Source organism: Kogia breviceps, chromosome 2, assembly GCF_026419965.1.
Source record: "Kogia breviceps isolate mKogBre1 chromosome 2, mKogBre1 haplotype 1, whole genome shotgun sequence".
NCBI lineage: Eukaryota > Metazoa > Chordata > Mammalia > Artiodactyla > Physeteridae > Kogia > Kogia breviceps.
This window is the reverse complement of record NC_081311.1, coordinates 150,504,052-150,523,477: the sequence shown is the minus strand read 5'-3', so window position 1 is coordinate 150,523,477 and position 19,426 is coordinate 150,504,052. Positions and strand designations below refer to the sequence as shown.

General features: G+C 37.6%; 1 protein-coding gene across 4 annotated transcripts in view; it reads right to left on the bottom strand.

Moving 5' to 3' along the window:
- ITPRID2 (ITPR interacting domain containing 2) overlaps positions 1-17,301 on the bottom strand; it is a 39,841-nt gene extending 22,540 nt beyond the window's left edge. For 3 of the 4 annotated variants that reach the window (XM_059051952.2, XM_059051953.2, XM_059051954.2), the window contains exons 1-9: positions 16,776-17,298; positions 16,372-16,417; positions 13,357-13,406; positions 12,463-12,519; positions 9,784-9,823; positions 9,600-9,698; positions 7,917-8,125; positions 5,970-6,670; positions 256-328 (exon numbers count right to left, since the gene is read on the bottom strand). In XM_059051952.2, the coding sequence (XP_058907935.1) occupies positions 256-328; positions 5,970-6,670; positions 7,917-8,125; positions 9,600-9,698; positions 9,784-9,823; positions 12,463-12,519; positions 13,357-13,406; positions 16,372-16,417; positions 16,776-16,986 (1,486 nt within the window). In that variant the 5' untranslated portion in view covers positions 16,987-17,298. Of the gene's footprint in view, positions 1-255; positions 329-5,969; positions 6,671-7,916; positions 8,126-9,599; positions 9,699-9,783; positions 9,824-12,462; positions 12,520-13,356; positions 13,407-16,371; positions 16,418-16,775 lie in introns of all 4 variants that reach the window. The other variant, XM_059051949.2, reaches the window with a different exon arrangement.
- Positions 17,302-19,426: the final 2,125 nt, after the last annotated feature.

Sequence of the window (19,426 nt, the reverse complement as noted above, 5' to 3'; positions counted from 1 at the left end):
TCAATCCCAACCATGTAAAAAGTAGGCCTTCAGGAAGGCCTGAGCACAAAAGTCTTCAGGAAGCACAAAAGTCTTCAAGAAGATACAAAAATTCTATAACCAAACCATAATGAAGCAGGCACACCTGTATTCTTAATCTTCTTTTTACACTTACAGGTACTACAAACACTGATAGATAAAAAAAATACCTTTTCCAAATCTCCCAAAGACGCTTTGGTAATGTGCTCGGGAACTAGTGGGTACTGGTTTACTTACCTCTTTTTGACTTGTTAAGACCTAGCTGGTAAGTGGTTGGAACATGAGGAGCTTCTCCCTCTGTACTTTGAACCTAAAGAAGAGTTTTAAGTAGTTAAAACTTAAGAACCTATGGCAAAGAAGAATACCTCTTAATAATCATTTACTAAACAACCAACCTAAGAAGGTACCAATGCTTTATATATTTAATAAGTGCATCCTATCTCAAAATTGTTATAATGTCCCACATCTCAATTTTACCATCTATTTTTCAGTTAACAGGACTGCAAGCTTAAAGCTAGCAATGAAAAATAACTACATGTGTAAACTACTTCATTAAAAAAAGTTATCATTAAATGAAAAACAGATCCAAAATTAAAAGTTCTTCTCTAAATGTTAAACTTCAAAGTGTAAGGTCAATCCCAGGAGAAATGCTAATACACTCACTGCAGCACACTGGCACACACTTGAAGCAATTACAAGTCTTGTATCTTGAAAAATGGCAATCATGCTCCCACTGCAAAATCTTATAAAAGTCCACAAATTTTCAGGTATCAAAAACCACTCATGTGGAAGACTGCTTTGTCCTGACACAAATATTCTTTTAAGACATAACTTGGGAGTTGTAAGTAGTAAAGCAGGTTTCATTATAGGACTAAAATGTTGAAAGATCTTAGCCATAAATCCTCCCTGAAAATTATGCTCAAAAAGATACCAAATCTACAGAAGTTGTCCTTTTATGCTGTCTTTTTTTTCCTACCTAAACAACTACATAATTTAGGAATTTCCAGATTCTTTACTCATCACACTCACTCCCCAAATACTCTTTATCTATCCTAACATAACTAACTCTATACTAAGAGTAAATACTTGCGGGGGTATGCTACTAACACCCCACACTTTACCCTATAATGATTGTACTTAAAATAATAAATAGCATCCTAGTAAAGTGGGCAAACTAACCAAACATTTGGGCTTTCAGCCTTGAACAAGCTGGAGAGCAAATAGCAAACAGGTTTTAGATAGAACCCTCGCAGTTTTGAGCTATGACTCCATTCTAGAGTAAGAAAAATTCCATAGGAGTGAAAGTGCAATAGCCAACATGAAAAAAAACTTCAAAGGTTAAAGATATTATTACCCAATTTAGAAATTGCTCTGATTTGTGATATCTTTGTTCTACATAGTTGAACATGAATCCAAGTTTATGTATCTTTTGCAAACTGAATGCATACTGGTCATTTAAAACCATCACCTATAAATCATATATAAAATGGTTTCTACTATCTGTTTTTATTGAAAAATCGTATTCTTCAAAGCAGCAGACATAAGTTCAACAGGAAAACCATTGTTTTGTGTGCAAAGAAACAAAATGCATTTTCTTTTTATAGTCAACAGGAGGTCTATTATTAGCCTCTATTCAGGCCTAGCTTACTTCAAAGAGTTTTCTGTAAACCAAATATCAAACAGACCAAAAAAAGTATAACAGAAATCTAAATGTCTCTTTAATTTTATTCTAGGAATCTCAGCTTAGGCAAAAGATTATGATCTCTCATTTTTAAATGTGGAATTATCACATATTCTATTCTTTAGATTTATAAAATTAGTCACAAGGTAACATGACTTTCATGAATATGTATCCTCAGTATACTATCCTTCAAGATGCTGTTACTCCATGGACAATAAAACAAACAAACAAACAAAAAAACCTCCCTCTCTCCTTCTACTACAAACTCCATAATTAACTGAAAGAAAAGAGCAGGACCCTTCAAAATGAGCTGACAGGATCATATTTTACTAATAAAGCTACTTAAGTTAGGATCCTTCCTTCTACTTACTCAGCAAAATCATCAATCACTTGCTGAAGACAGAAATGCTAGTGGTAATGGCTGAATTTCATAGCTTATTAGGTTTCATTATTGGCTACAGTTGTGCAGAGGAAAGCCGTCAAATTCAAGATGGGGTGCACCACAGAAAATTATAATGCAAACACAGAACCTAGATTTATGTGGCAGGATTTTTCCTATTCCATGGTTTCAAATCCTCAGTGGAATTCTGGTCATTTACTACAAGTTGGTCTTTTATTAAATTAAAACTATAGCTAAATATTGATAACTGAATTGAGTGACGGATAATGGGTGTTCATTATACTATTTTCTCTAAACAATGGGTAAGTTTGAAACTTTTCATAATAAAAGTTACAAAAAAAACTAAACAAAACAACCCAGTAAACCAAAATGATAAAATCACTTGGTCTCTGTTTTGGGATTTTAAGCTGTAGGAAAACAGCTTTAGAATAATTCACACATTTGAGTTACTACATTTTAAAAATATTTTAATCAAACAAAGATTGTATCTTTTTGAATCAATGTCCTGCTACCACGCAGATACCTAGTTTGATTTTTCAACATCTGTCACATTTATCTTGACTAAGACATATCTTCTAGGCACAATACTGTTGTACTATGTTTTATAGAGCAGCAACACTGTAGAACGTTCTAACTCAAATCACCCTTCCTCTAAGGTTTAAAGAGACCTATACAGCAGAAATCCAAAACTGGAACTTCAACAATTACAATTCTGTCTAATTTTTAATGATACCTCAAAAAAATTCAAAGGAAAGCATTTTTTTTTTTCCAAAAAGGGGCAGGGGGCTGGGCATGGGATGACTTGAGTTCTTGTCCAATGTCTGACCCTATCAACCAGTCGGACCATACGAAGTTTTATGGTGTAATCAAAAGGAGCAGGTTTGTACAAAGACTCAAATTCAAGTCTCATTCTGAAAGGCCAACAGAACAACTTAACAAGTACCTGTCAGGTATCTGACTGATTTGGGATTACTTTAACTTAGGCCAGTTAATAGAATAAAAAGAATCCTGAAACTTAATGGCTAAAAGTAGGTAATGAGGTATATTAGTTAAATCAACAATCAGTGTGAAGACAGGATTAGAAACATTTACTAAAACTTCAGTAGCTTAAAAAATTGTATATGCCGCCAATAATATATTTATTTAAATATAAGTTTATAGAGTAAGAGACACAGGACAACCTCTTTACAGAAACACACAGATAAAAGTTCTCCTTCCTCTAGTGTTTAAGCATGAGAAAATTTTCCTTTACACCTAAAAAATGAACAATTGCTTACTGAGTAAAATCATTCTGGATTAACTGTGAATCATTCATGCTACAAATTTACGGCTCTAGACAGTTACCATGACATATTTATTCAAAATAAATCATTTCAAGAAGAACACAAGAATTATCCAACCAAGTCACTAAGAATTAGAAAACTCAAGAGTGGGGGTTTTACAACTTTTAGATACACCAAAACAGTCTGCAAGATATTTTTTATATGGCAAACTGACTTTAATTGAAAATAGTGTCTGGCCTTTTTTGCTTATCATAAGAGATAGTCACTTTCACTCTCCAAAGCCTGGGTCAGTCTTGTCATCTATTTAACTCTTTTTACATTTAAATAGTTCTTCTCTCTGCTCCTGGTGACTGTCAGATCTTACCTTCTGCTTCAGAGGGACTAGGCAGCTTCAGGCACAGAGCCGCATCTGCAACATTTTCTCCTACCTAGTCACCCAAAGCAGTGGGCATTCAGTTAATCTGTTTAAAAACTGGCTTACTGACAGCATGTGCGTGCTCTAGCTTATATTTATTTGCTATTTTTACAAAAGGAAGAAAGTTCCCAACAGGAATCAAACCTCAAGGGAAAGGAGTGCAAAAGAAAAATAGTAATGACCTACTTTGAATGGGATCTAAAAGTCTGCTTTAATAAGATTGTTCTCTTCATTTGTCAGTATGATTCAACAAGCTTGGGAGAAGAGGAAATTAAAGAAACACATTATTTCCTTTCTTTATCCATTGTTCTACAAGCTTTCTTTAAAGTTCCCAAAGGAATTAAAAAACACAATTCTAGGAGGTTTTTATCCATATTTGAAATATGTCTGAAGAATAAGGATTATCCTTAAAATTCCCTGTTATTTACAATGTAGCTATGGTTAACCATATATTCTTTTTTTGAAAACAAAAATCTTCCATTATCCTTAAAGCACCAATGCCTATAATTTTGTACTTCAAAAAAATATTCACTTCAATGTTGTTACTTTCTTCACTAACTGCTTTTGCCAGCAGAGGGAGCAAAAAAAAAGATAAAGAAAAAAAAACCAAAACACCAGCCAACCAAAACACCTATGAAAGTAAAGAATTTTCGTGTATGGCATCAGTAATTTAAAAAACAAAAACACAACTCTGGCTTAGAATTCAGGAATTCTAGAAATTAAAAAGCAAAACATGAGTGTCTTCTCATCTGAGTCACCACATCAGGTCTGCAAGTATCTAACAAGTACCTGCACTCTATCCAATTGTCAGAAGAGGGGCCCTAAAGGAAGGCAAGAGGTTACACTTTAATTATGAATGCTAGGACAAGTTTAGACCAAAACAAAGCCAAAAAAAGAATCGAGCAGTGAAATGGAACAAAAAGGTTCTAATTAAAGTTGTCATTTTCTGAACTCATTACAATAAGAAATAAAGAAGCTTACAAAAAATGTAAAATATTTCAAAGGGCTGCTCTTGCTCCCCTTTTATTTCACTTTTTAGTCAGAATTAAAGTGTTAAAAGGTGCATTCAAAGACCACAAAAAAAGCTGTATCAGCAATTGAAATTTTGCAATAAATGAAAAATTAACTGATGTGAGAGAGACACACTCACCTAAGAGGACATTTTACAGGCAGAATCAATTCTGTTTCCTAGTTCCCTAAAACAATGGCGAGTGATTCTAAAACAGCTGTGAGCTATTACTAAAACTATTCTGTAATAAATTTTAAAAAGAAAAATTGCACATTGTATAATTTATAGCCAAAAATCGTCAGCAGTACGTATGTTCCTGTTTCCTCAGATGTAAAATAAGACCAGCACTGTTGGCCTCACACACTGAAGAGTGAAAAGTACTTCAAGGGCCTAGTACTGTGACTGCCACAAGGTAGGTGCTTGATAATGTTCAGTTTCCTGCCCCAAGGTATATAGCTCCAATGCATATAAGTTATCCTCTGACTATTCAAAAGCAGTTTTAGGTGAACCTCATCAAAACGAATATTTTTATCTTGTCCAATTTGAAATTTATGTAAAATAGTAAGAATATTACTAGGTTAAAAAAAAAAAGTAACCAAACACTGGTCTTCTGGGGTTGCAGAAATCCTTTCAGTGGCCTTTCAAACCTTCTTCCTCGAGATTCCCTATCCTCCCCTTAAGGAAATATCTTCATGTTCATGCTCCCAGACCTACCCTCAAAGCCTTCTTCACACCTACCCTTCCACTGAGATACATTAAGAAAATCTTGCCCAAAGGCACACAGCAATTCAGTGGCCCAAACAGAACTCAAACCTGTTTGATTTCAAAGCCTGTATTTTTAACTATTATGCAATATTGATCTGAGTTTGGATATACTCTCTCAGGGCTTTCTCAGAGAATCAAAATCTTAAGTTGAGAGAGAAAAGGGGGTTAAAGTTCAAGTACGAGCAATGGATTACAGAAGATCTAGAGGGGCCATTATCTTGACATCACATAGTCCTGGGACTTCTTGGTTTGTGAAACATAAAAAACCTGGAAAGTCAAAATCAGGATGATTTTTTTCTAGTATAAATCTATCCACCGCCTTTCATTTTAAAAACAGTTTTTGGCACTTTTTTCCCTAACTCACTGTTTAAAACAGTTCTCAGTAATTTTTTACCTACCTCTTCCATTTCAAAGGAGTCCTTCTGCTGTGCCATTATATTTCTTATGGATGGGATCGTCAACGGTGCACATGGCTCTTTTTCAGGTGTGGACAAAGGGACATTTTTCAGCTCCCTGCTATTTTCCAGCTCACTGTGGCTGGACATGTTGAAATCACTATCTAAATGAGTTTTTATAATACCAGCTTCCTCACCCAGTTTATTCTCATGACTTTGAGTTTCTTTACTTTGTCCACTTTCAGTTTCTTGGTTAAAATTACTGTTTGCTTCATCAGAAAGTCTATCAATGTCAGCATTCTCCATAACAGCTGATGAACTACCTGATACTTCTTCTTTAACTGTAGCCAACATAGAAGATGAATCTTTCTTCTTCACAATTTTTTGAGACTTTTGATCATTTTTATTGCCAATTTCTTCCATCACTGAAACATTTAGAGACTTTCCTTTGTCAACTGCTGGGGAAGGAGTACTACCTTCTCCTTTCTCTGTTTTATCAACACATAAGTTTAGTTTTGATAGTGTTTTCATTAAACGATTTGCAGTGTTACTTCGGGTTAAAGGTGGAGGCAAGTCTGTCTCCTTGTTAGAGGTCACCGAGGACAGACTCCCAATTCTCTGCAGGGGAGTCCCAGAGACTTGGGAATATAAAGAAGAAAATGCATTGGCCACAGTAGTAAGCACTTCAATTTGACGAAAACGGCCTGTAAAAGGAAGAAAACATGAATTATATATATTTATATTTATATGTGTATATACACACATATACACACATATATTAAACCATTACTACTGTTCAGAATTTCAATAACTGAACTACTTAATACTTAAATCACAAAGATTATGAAACCAGATTTCTTTCCTTATCTATCACTTAAAACTTCTCTACATTTACTGTGGAGAGGGAGAAAGATTTTTCACTCTTAAGCACTAGAATTTACATTTTAAAAAATCAAAAGGAAGGACAAAGCATAATGACGACACTGAATAAAACAGAAAGGACTAGCTGTTGATCTATAGTTGTGACTCTGTTTTTAGGTCTTCAACTCTTCCAAATGTGAAGTATATGTATATTTTATACCTAATGGGAGGGAGGTTGGATTTATAGATCTCTTAAAGCTATTCCAAGGACCACCTAGGTATCCCATTTTGGGGATTTCTGCTCAGCAGAGAAAAATAAGCAAGATTTAACTTGAAAAATCATCAAATTAGCCTTGCCATTGTAGATTTACATGAAAGCATCTGAAATTGACTGACTTCAACTAATAGTAACAAGGCACCTCCTCTACTTCTTTCCTTTTGGAACAAAAGCAATCTGGAGATAAGTATAAGGTTCTATAAGTTACATTCTATGGATGTAACACTTAAGTAAGAGGAGAATGCGGTGGGGGGGTAGGGGGAATAGGTAAATAGGTAAATTAACATCTATAAATAGAATAATAAAAATTTATAATATGCAAAACACCTATTGTGTTAACCTCAATAATTAAATTGCCACTGCTATTCCTAGAAATTAATAAGGCTTTAAAAACAAGACCAGGGCTTCCCTGGTGGCGCAGTGGTTGGGAGTCTGCCTGCTAATGCAGGGGACGTGGGTTCGTGCCCCGGTCCGGGAAGATCCCACGTGCCACGGAGCAACTAGGCCTGTGAGCCACAACTACTGAGCCTGCGCGTCCGGAGCCTGTGCTCCGCAACAAGAGAGGCCGCGATAGTGAGAGGCCCGTGCACCGCAATGAAGAGTGGCCCCTGCTCACAGTAACTAGAGAAAGCCCTCGCACAGAAACGAAGACCCAACACAGCAAAAATAAATAAATAAATAAACAAATTCCTACCCCCAACATCTAAAAAAAAAAAGAAAACCAATAGCAAAACTTAAAAAAAAAAAACAAGACCATCTTGCTGTAGATGCCATAATTTTAAAAATAATATGCTAACATTTAAAAACCTTACTTGTTAAAGCATAATTTGGATTTTCTACTTCCATCCGTTGCATTTGCGCACTCAAAAATACTTTAATATCTATTCCTCTGGCAAATGATGATGAATTAAAAAATCTGGAAGGAATTTTAGAAGCAATATCTGGTTCATCTCGTCCAAATCCAAGATTATAAAGGATTTCTTCAGGATCTTCCTCATAAAGTTCCAACAATTCTGAAACACTAAAAAGAAAAAAAAAAAAGAAGAAACAGCAAGGTGTAAAATAAGTTTATAATAGTGCATATCACATTATAAATGAATTCATATTCCTGCTTTCCTGTGAAAAAGTCTTCTACAGCTTCTGCTGTTTAACCCATTATTTATTTCAGCATCTTTATATGTTGGGTACCAAATGCAATAAATAACCCTTAAAAAGGGTCCATTCTCTCAAGCTGTTAGTTTTGGGAAAAAAAGCTAAGCCCTAAGAACACCCTCAGTAAGAAACTCTTGATTCCTCACCTTATTTTTTTTGTCATTTTAAAGAGATTTCCAGTAAAGCAGCTAAACAATTTGAGGATAGATAAAGGGAGAATAAGGAGTAAACAGATTAGGAAAAAATGAAAAGGGAAAAGCACTAGGAAGTTGGTACAACTTTGGTACCAAGGGACATTCTGCAGAGCTTGAGTTTTTCTGCTATCTTTGGCTGTCCTAGAAGAGGCAATATAGGTAACAACTGATCTCAGAAAAGTGAAGGAGGAGCTTACTTTCAACTTCTCTCTAACCACTTGTACTCAGGAAGTAGGAGGAGTAAACTAACGAGCCTATGTGTTACACAAAGGTAAATTCTTGCTCTAATTTTATTGTGAATTGAACATTTATTAACCCTTATATCTCATACCAGTGATAATCCAAGCTGAGACTCACTGGGGAAAATAGGAATGTTAGAGATAGAACTGGAGCAGAAAGAAATTTCAATTTGTTTCAGAGAAAATGTTCAAATTCCAAAACAATAATTTGGATAATAGTTTAAACTGGTTCATTATGCACACATATTTGCTTATTTTAATATGTAGCTTAAAGATCTTTGGTTTTATATGAAGATAAATCTACACTTAAATATCAAGCTTTAAATTATAAAGGTTTATTCTGATTTTTATGTCAGAGTAACTCAAGACCCTAGCAGAATGGAGAATTTGGGAAGTAGAAACTATTCCACTATGGACTTCCGCTTTCAAGCTGTTGATAGGACTCAAAATACTCATTAATGGATTCCAGCAGTATTTTTTTTTTTTTTTTTTCGGTACGCTGGCCTCTCACTGTTGTGGCCTCTCACTGTTGTGGCCTCTCCCGTTGCGGAGCACAGGCTCCCGACGCGCAGGCTCAGCGGCCATGGCTCACGGGCCCAGCCGCTCCGCGGCATTTGGGATCCTCCCAGACCGGGGCACGAACCCGTGTCCCCTGCATCGTCAGGCGGACTCTCAACCACTGCACCACCAGGGAAGCCCTCCAGCAGCATTTTTAACATATCTGTTAATTTTTATTTAATCTTAATTTAAAAGAAATTTTAAAAAGATGCTTCTCTCAGTTATGCTGATCACAAAACACTGCGGATTCCTTTTGACTTCATATTACCAAGCCAAATCCAAGGCTGAAAAGGGATAAGAGTAGGTCATCTACAGCACAATGTAGTTGCAGTATAACTTCAGAATAAGTTACCTTGAGACTGTTCCACTACTTTTCCCGGATCCAGTGGAATTCATACTTCTTCCCTTCTGATGAAACTGTAGTCTTCTCTCTTTGGCCAAGATATTATTGCTATAAACAAAATTAGATTATATAAAACTTTATTTCCATAACTGTTCTTCATTTTTAGAAAGGAAAAAAACAAACAGCTACGTACCAGTTTTCAATTTGAGCATCAGTTTCATGGAGGTGGTTGGCTAAAGGTAAAAAGAATATATGCAAAGCACAACTGTTAGTAGGACAATAACTACTATGATACAATCAACAAGAAAGCAAATTAACCACATTATTATAGCTAAATGCCTAATATGCCAAACTCTTGTCCTGGCTCATTAAATCTGCACCATTAAAGGTAATATACAGCTAGATAAGAACAGAGTCAGCAGCTTTTGGAGGGTGTTTTAGGTTTTGTTTGTTAGCAACGTAAAACTACCTCCACTGAATGTTTAAAATAAAAAGATATATAAATAACCAATTAAATTTAACAGTTTGAAATAAGTAGTAAGAAGATATGTGGTATATGTGCATCTAATTACTAAATTTAAAAACAGTTAATAAAGAATACCCCAAAAGCAAAAACATGTTTTAGCATTACTTAAGTGTGGCAATATCTATTCCTAACATGTGGTTTTTTTAAGGCTGATAATTCACCCCAGTTACAACCAATTTTTCATGTACCTACTTTGAAAATTCCTACTCACTTCAACATAAGTTTTCTTTTAAAAGTTGCCTTTCAAGTTTATCCTAGACTTACAAGTTCTAAATAAATAAATGTTGTTAACGTTAAGTTTACAGTGAGTTAAATTTACTGCATTTAAATTTTATAGACAAACATAAAGAATGAAATTAATTTAAAACACATCTTTTTCAGCACACCAGACTTTTTTCTTTTTTCATTTCTGATCTGTAGAGTCATGGCAATTTCTTATCAACCAAAAAGGTGTCTAACACATAGCATTCAATAAATATTTACTGAATGAATGAAAATAATCTTGAAACAATTTTCAGTAAAACAACATAATAGCTCCACTCTTCTCTGAGACTTCCTTTTTGGGTCTGGCTTCCAATAAAATCATTCACTATAAATGAACAGGCAGAGCACAGACGATTTTTAGGGCAGTGAAAATATGCTATATGATAGCATAATGATGGATACGTGTCATTACACATTTGTCTAAACCCATAGAATGTATAAGACCAAGAGTGAACCCTAGTATACACTATGGACTTTGGGTAACTATGATGCCTCATCCTAGGTTCATCAATTGTAACAAATGTACTATTCTGGTGGGGGATGTTGACAATGGGGGAGGCTGTGCACATGTGGGGCAGAAAGTATGTGAAAAATCTCTGTACCTTCCCCTCACTTTTTCTGTGAACAAAACTGCTCTAAAAAAATGAAGTTTTTTTAAAAAATTCTACATTGTGAAACTACTAAGGCAGATATCAAAAGTGCTATTTACAATAACAATAAAATGAATTTTAATATAGGGGTTAACAGTATGTTCATCTATCCTGATAGGGAAGCAGTAAGTTTGAGTTTATTTTATAGAGTTTATTCCTTAAAAGCATACTAACAGAAATATAAAAACATATACACATATTCTAGAGTTTTCAATGTTAAAAGGCTCTAAATAAGTAATCTTATACAGATTGACTTCAAACTGCAAAAGATCAAGGATATTAAATTCAGTGGATAAATTCACTATTCATCAACTTACAATTCAAAAAGATTTAATAAAATCCTTAATTCTTTTTTATAAAAAGCACACATTGGGACTTCCCTGGTGGCACAGTGGTTAAGGATCTGCCTGCCACTGTAGGGGACACAGGTTCGAGCCCTGGTCCAGGAAGATCCCACATGCCATGAAGCAACTAAGCCCGTGTGCCACAACTACAGAGCCTGAGCTCTAAAGCCCGCGAGCCACAACTACTTAGCCCATGTACACAACTACTGAAGCTCACGCGCCTAGAGCCCATGCTCCGCAACAAGAGAAGCCACCGCGATGAGAAGCCCGCGCACCACAATGAAGAGTAGCCCCCCACTCGCTGCAACTAGAGAAAGCTCACGCACAGCAGCAAAGACCCAATGCAGCCAAAAATAAATAAATAATTTTTTTAAAAAAAGCACACATTAATAACCCAGCTATACAGTTAGCAATAATTTTAAAATATCAGTAAAACAATTTAAAAATTCTTAATTTTACATTGTGGAAAGCTTTATTATGAACCCACAGGAAAAGATTATATAATCTGCGAAAATTTAAACATGGCACAAATACACTTTTAAAATCCTAATGCAGCCTTGAACAGACATCAGCATAATGCTTTCTAATTAACTTCTCATAACTCTATTTTGTCTTTGTCCTTTAATCTTCTAAAAATCTGGAAAAAGAGGAAGTGGGAAAGATAGGAGACACTTGAATGCAAAGAGAAAGACAAGCTGCAGCTGTTAAATCTGACATAAGGCTACCTCACACTAAAATAAGCTTCACTTTAGTTTTCTCACGTATAAATATTTAAGTTTCCTTCCTTTTGAGGGACAATTCTTCCCTCAGTTATATGAGCATTGTTTGCCCCCAAAAAGTTCCTGTAAGCTTCAAAGTCCATGGAAGACCTTTGGACATTGCACAATGGTTTTCCAGAGCCATTTACACGGCTCCTATAGGCTCTTACTAGATTATTAACACATAAAAGGTTCTATAAGACGTGTCTGAGCCACTTTCAAGAACTTTAAATTTAGCTCTGAGGATCATAAACATGAAAGCACGTGACTTTCTCTCTCTCTTTTTTTTAATTTTAAAACTATATGAAGGTACAGTTTTTCCAAACATACCTTCAGCTCCCAAGGACAAATCATCCTCAAAACTTCCTCCATTTCTCACAAGCACACCTGAAAGAAACATTAGAAGATTCATCCTGGTACTCTGTTCTTCCTGGCCCCCACAGAAAATCACTGTTTTAATTAAAACAAACTGACCAAGCAAAATATAAGACATAGTAAAGCATTTCAGACCTGAATGTACTCACAGATTATTCTGATTATGTAATTTCAGGAAAAAGATATAAGTTTTCACTTTATCATAAAGGAAACCATGATTTGCAGCCAGGTAAAGTTATTAGAAGCCCCAATCTACAGGCTATTTTATACTTAATAAGTCTTTAAGATGTTCAGTTAGATAACGTATTTTACCCAACAGTTTCATGGAAAACCAGAGCCCAGCGCAATCATTCCTTTACCCCCGTATATTAAGTCACGAGCTCAAGCTAGATTTTCCTGATACTATAAATGTTTTTCATATGCCTTGCCACTACCTGCACATTCTTGTTGTACTTTGAACTTCAGAATTTTGCCTTGCACAGGTGTGGCAATCTCAGTTAACGTAAGCAAAGAAATGCTACACTAAAGCTGACCTGATTCACTCAATATATATTTTCCTTATGTTTACATATCATATTTCTGTATTTAATTAGTCTTTATAATATCTAACTGGACAATAAAAAGAAACGAGTTTCACATTGTGGAAACGTTTGGTAATTTGTTTAAACTCATCACTGTTTTATGGTTCATGACAAGGTTTCTCCCTTTAGGCTTTTATCTTAAAACACCATACTTTATAAACATGAACATCACTTTTATAATTTATACACACACACACTCTTTCACTCAGAGGACATATAAAGTAGGACCCTCATAAAGAACAGATTTAGAAAGGCAACTTTCTCTTACCCTTGAGTGTACTACTGCTTTGCTCATCCAGTGAGGCTCCCAAAGGGGTACTGAAACCACATAAACATATAAACCTTAGTCTTAAAAAGCTGTTTGGAAAGCTGTCACTGCACAGCCTCACACTTCAAAGGGTTATAGCTAAGCAAGCTTCTAATCACAGTTGAACTTTCCTCCCAAACGCACATGGAATGCAAGTGAATTACATAAGTAATATCCTACTAGGCAAATACCTATCATCAAGTCAGCTCACCAGGAATGATTTAATCACACGTCTGATCTGCCAGCAATTAAGAGCAAGAATGGCAATTACAAATGATATGAATTGGCATTTTCTTTACAAAAACAGAAAAAGAAAAGAGAATGACAACAGGCCTTAAGAAAATGTCTGCTCCCCTCAATCCCTTCCCTAGAAACAGGAAAGAGAATTAAGAGAAAACAAATCTTTATCTCAATAAAATTAAAAAGTCAGAGGATAGTTAGAAATAAGGCTCAACAGTTTTCTCAAATCCCATCAAGCATTTTAGAGCACCACTCAATGCCTCCCTTACCCCAACTATTATCTTTTCTGATACAATGGAGAAGTTTGGAATTTATTTTAGGCTTTTAAACCAAAAAAATACATGTATTCTTCATTTAACTCTGAAAAGAAAATTCCTAAAAAGTTGGCTTGAGAATCAACCCTAAGAACTCGCCATTACTAAAATTCTTTCACATTCTTGTTGTTCAAATACAGCTAACTTAGAAATCTTTTTAATGCAAAATGTTTTTCATTTCTTTCTCAAAACTAAGTTAAGAAAGAAACAGGTTGTTTTATTATAAAAGTTCTACTTTGTGTTATAAGCCTTTCATCAGCAACAATTTATACCTGTTATAAATTCACATCAGAAATGGGATCAATCATAAAAATATCAGTTTCAAAGAAATATTACTGAAATGTCACTTAAACGTTAAAAGTTTCTACAAACAAATATACAACCAATGGCAGTTCTTTAAAAATTAGTGCTTTTGAAATGAAAAAGAATAAGCCATGACCATAAAGATAATAAAACCTCTAAGTTTTTGCACATATTTTAATAAAACTATACTTTATGCCCTCAAAAAAGTCATTCCTCTTCCCTGGTGGTTACTTTCATAGGACAAAACATGCATTACTCCTTCTGTAAATGTCTCAACTGGCCTGGGCACCAACAGAAAATGGCAAATGAGCAGAATATAACTGGCATTCTCCTTCAAAAACAAGTCTCTCACTCTTATAATTGCCCTTTTACAAATCTTATCAAAAACTCTATCCCTTTCTTAGATGCTACTTATTCAAGCAATTTGTTTCCGCTTAGCCACAAAAAAAAAAAAAAAAAAAAAGATTACCAAAACAAAGATTCCCTTTAAGGAAAAACAACATGGTATCTTTATTCAGGATATGGAAAGTAATAAGAAAACAAAGAATATTTGAGAACTTATCACGGGGGTTGTGGGGGGATGCTGTCTTCAGATCATTTGTACATAATATACAAAGTAGACAGATGCCTGACTCTGGGAAGGACCCTAAATTGTTATAGAAAAAAAAAAAAAACTTGCATATATCCTAGCAGTCAAATCTGTGATAATAAAGCTAACAATAAAAGACTTTGTTCTAGCTCTCCAGAGTACAAATAAATGTCCCTTCCTTACAGAATAGGTGAAGCTGTAGGGAACAAGAAAGAAACCCATGTAGGAAATCCGCAACAGACTGTAGAATCTGCCTACATAAATCAAGATTAGCAACAAAACTCCTGGAATTTTCAGAGATCATGTGTCCTGGTGAAAGTTAACATATGCCCACTGCATTTATCTTAAAAGATGCACTTATTTACCGTCTACTTGATATATCTCTTAAATAATCTTAACTCCCATGCACCATAAAATAAACATAACATGATTCTTCTCTTGCTCTTAAACCTTTTTTTGTGCGTCTTTAGAGATAAGGTCCATATATTTCATCATATCTCAGAAGGGTCTATAACATCCTCAATAAAGTTTAAAGAGTTATATAATAGTGTTCAGTAAGGCTCCAGGCAATTCACCAAAACAGGATAGCAACAGAGTAATGGCCAATATTTTATGTCTTTAGGAAAGAAAAATAAACTGGCGTATATAAGAATCATTTCTCTCTCCCCACCAGAAAAGACTTCTCAAACTCTGGTACTTGGACAAAAGATTAAGAAAAGCCCAAACTGAGATGGCAAAAAATATGTACAGAAGCAAACACCTTAACAAAAGTTAAAAAGCCAACATTCTTCATGTGAGATTTTATAAGTAGCAAATAAGTTGGAAAAAAATAATTAAAATATGAAACAAGTACATTTTACTGTAGTAAGATACGATTAATCTCCTCTGTACTTTATCAAACATTTCTGTACCAGCTACCAAAGTATGTAATTAAACAGATTTATGCAGCCTGAATGTCTTCATAGCGCTATTTCCCTTCTGTGAATTCCAGGGCCATCTGACAAATGCATGTCCAAGAAGTAAGCTAGAACAAAGTAGTTAGCTAGTTTTAATAGCTCTCCAAACAGAATTAAGGCACCAACATAAAGCCTGGTTAGTGTAGTTAAGTAAATTACATTCATCTAAAACACATGTGAAAGGGAAATGACTCTTCTGCCAGATATATATATGTCAAAACAAAAGCAAAATAAAATACTGTGTGAAATGTGACAATCCTTTCAAATAAAAACAGGGCAAGCATAATAACATGGCATGATTATGTTTCAGGTTTCTGATCTCTGACGCTAACATCACGCACCGGAGCTAAAGTCCTAATAACTGTAAAGTCAATATGGTCACCAAATAATCGGCGGTCACAGCACTTCCATTTCTAATCGCTTAAAGGAGGAAGCTATCCGCCGGCTCACTTTCCGGTTTATGGCTTACGAGGTCCAAGGGACCCGCAAGGACGGCGGCCCGAGTCACTCCGCCCAGGCGTCCCATCAGCGCTGATCTTCCCCCGGGACGCGAGCGGCGCAACCGAGGACTCACCGGCAGTCCTTGAGCCATATCGCGATCTTCTCGTTGGGCACGCTTCCTGCGGGGCAGAGCGAGGGGACAGCTCGTTACCGACCCCAGGAGGACTCCGACTGCGGGGTCACCCTGGATACCCCCAGGTAGGAAAATCTACTGGGGGCAAAATGCAGCCTAAGCAACACGGCTTAGAGACCATCTGAAGGGAAATGATAGCACCGGCGTGTCTCTGTTGACGCTGGAGACGCCTTACCAAGCACGCACGTTTAAAGGTCGGAAGTGTCCCCTCTCCCCTCGGCCTCTAGAGCCCAGGACAATCTTCCAGAACTCACAGCAGTCGCCCAAAGCGCACGAGACTTTTCCCCGCCCGCCCGAACTTCCCCGAGTTCCCCGCCCGCCGCTGCCCCACGGGGCGCACGGACCTCTCCCCGCGGCCGCCGGCAGCTTAGCTCCAGAGAGGTCCTCCTCGTCGTCCTCGTCCTCGTCCTGCGTCGTCGCTTCTGCGGACAGATCCTCCGTCTCCGACGCCTGCCAGGAGCCGCGGCACTTGGCCCAGGCCTTCCTCCTGCGACTCGCCACTTGCCACTCCAGTTCCTCCTCCGCCTCCGCCGACGCCACCAGGGGTCGGTCCATGGCTGCCCCAGGGTCTCCGCAACCCCAACCAGAGCCTGTGAGAGACACGGCGGCGGCTGGGACCCCAGCCCTTGCGGTCAGCGCCCGGCCGGGCTGGGGGCCCCGGGGAGCTGGAGCAGGCGCGGGGGGAGGAAGAGGAGGAGGAGGAGGAGGAGGGGACGGGAGGGAGGAAGGGAGGGAAGGAAGGGGAGGGAGGGGGCGGAGGGCCAGCGTTTCACATGAAGCCGGCCGGGCGCGGCGCGGGAGCGCGAGCGGCTGGAGCGAGCGCGGCTGGGAACCGAGCGCCGTCCAGCCCCTGTCCCGGCTCACCGCCCCGCCCTCCCCTCGGCCCCCGCCCCGCCCTCCCCTCGGCCCCCGCCCCGCCCTCCCCTCGGCCCCCGCCCCGCCCTCCCCTCGGCCCCCGCCCCGCCTCTCGCCTCTGCCTGATGCACTAGGGGCCTGGCGGGCAGCCGCGCGTCAGCGCGCCCCTCCCTCAGCAGCGTTCCACGCCCTCTTCCGGCCGGGGGCGCGCGGGGAGGGGCGCGGCGCGGCGAGCGCGGTGTGGAAAGACCCGCCTCCTGCTCCCCGCCCTCTGTCCCCTGTCCTCAGTCCCCCGCCGCAGCCGGCGGAGCAGGCGAAATTTGGTTACTTGTTGGTTAGTAATCTTTGCTTATTAACTTCTCCTCTCACCCCAAAACAGAAGGAATGTGGAAAGGCCAAGTTTCACTCAACGCCCTTCTTTACTGCGTCCAAACGAGTGTCTGCTTGGGCTCGCAGGAAGTTATTCTTCGAGGAGTCCAAAGAATTCTGTCCAAGAAATGGTGGAGAAAGATGAGAGAAAGAGGCGCGTAATTGGTATTTCTTGTCAAAATATCAAAACTGGAAAAGACTAAGCTTCGTGGAGTGCTCCTTTGACGCTTAAGAAAGTTATTTATTGTGGTCGTGTTATGTATGAAAGATTTAATATGGAAATTCCACATTGAAATTGGACATAGAGAGGTGAAGGAAAATAGAGCAAGGAACAGCTGGGAAAAAGTAGAAATACTTGCTTGGAATTTGGTGCTACAAGATACAAATGATGTCAAGGTTTAGAACATTTTTAAAATGAGTTTGAGCAGTCCCTTTTGTTATTTTATTAGCAGAAAGACTATAAAATCCTATTCAACATCATATCCAAGATCCAGACTAACTTCCCAGAACCATCATAATATCATTCTGGGCCTTATACTGTGTAATATGAGGGGGAGCTAGAACAGGGATACTGGTATCTCATTGCCTTGAAGTTTAACTATTTTTTCTTTGAATCTTAAAATTTTTTTCTTTGAATCTGAAAAACTTTCCAGATTTCAAGAGTCCTATGGCAAAATGCATCTAACAGTTTAATGGTCCTTCAAAATAGGCCAGTGTCTAGCTGCCTGTAGGAAAGGTGAGCAGGAAAGCAAGTGAGGGAGGTACCTGGAGAGAAGGCACTGAAAGGGCTGGTCAGAAGCCACAGAGAACAAAGTATGCTGTCTTCAGTTTCATTCAGGGTCCTGATGGACCCCACACTACCAAGTTCCATCATTTCCACATGCTCTTGCTGACTCTCCTAGCCTCTCATTTCATTCCTGTTCTTTCTGTCCAATACCTTAATGATCTTCAAGATCCAGCTGATCCAGAACTTTTCCTGGACTACATCTTTCCACCACCTCTGCTCACATCTTTTCCACAATTCCCTGGTATGTAACTGAATGTCTGTCTCATTTATTTTGGGACTGAACTGTGCAGTAAATAGTATGACTGGCTTCTGAGGGTATGTTTGACTTCTTAGGCAGACTGTAAATGGAGACTAAAGAACATTATTCTATATTCTTCTTGCACACCTTACACTTTTAGTACAGTGCTAATCCCACAAGGAACATTGAGTTCTCTTGAGGTAAATTTTCTATGCTTTACATTCTTCAGAATGGACAGTCAAATGGATAAAATATTTACTTGCTTTATGTTGTTTCTCAATGGCCTATTACCTTTTACTTAGTTTTGTTGTTTAAATACTTTCAGACAATAAAGAATTTTTGAGAATAATGAACCTCATTTTATATTTAAAAACCAAACCACCAAGTCAAATAATAAAGAAAGGGGGAAAAATTGCCAGCAGGTAACAGAATAAAGTACAGCAATTCTTGAATCACCAATAGCACAATCATATGTTTTCTATTTGATAATTTTTATGTAAAACGTTGAGGATACAGAATAAAGAAGGAAATCCTTGAAACAGCAAGCTATTTTGAAAAGTAAGGGGTTTTCATTGTTCTCTCAACTTTGAGATTTTAGAACACTGCCCAAGGTGTTTAATTTATTCAGAAATGAATGCCATACTACACCTGAGGAGAGTCTAGTTGTTTGCTTGCTTCTTCAAGGATTTTTTTTTCCAAACAAGTACTGTATTGTAGACCTACTGCCAATCAACGTTGCAGAAGTT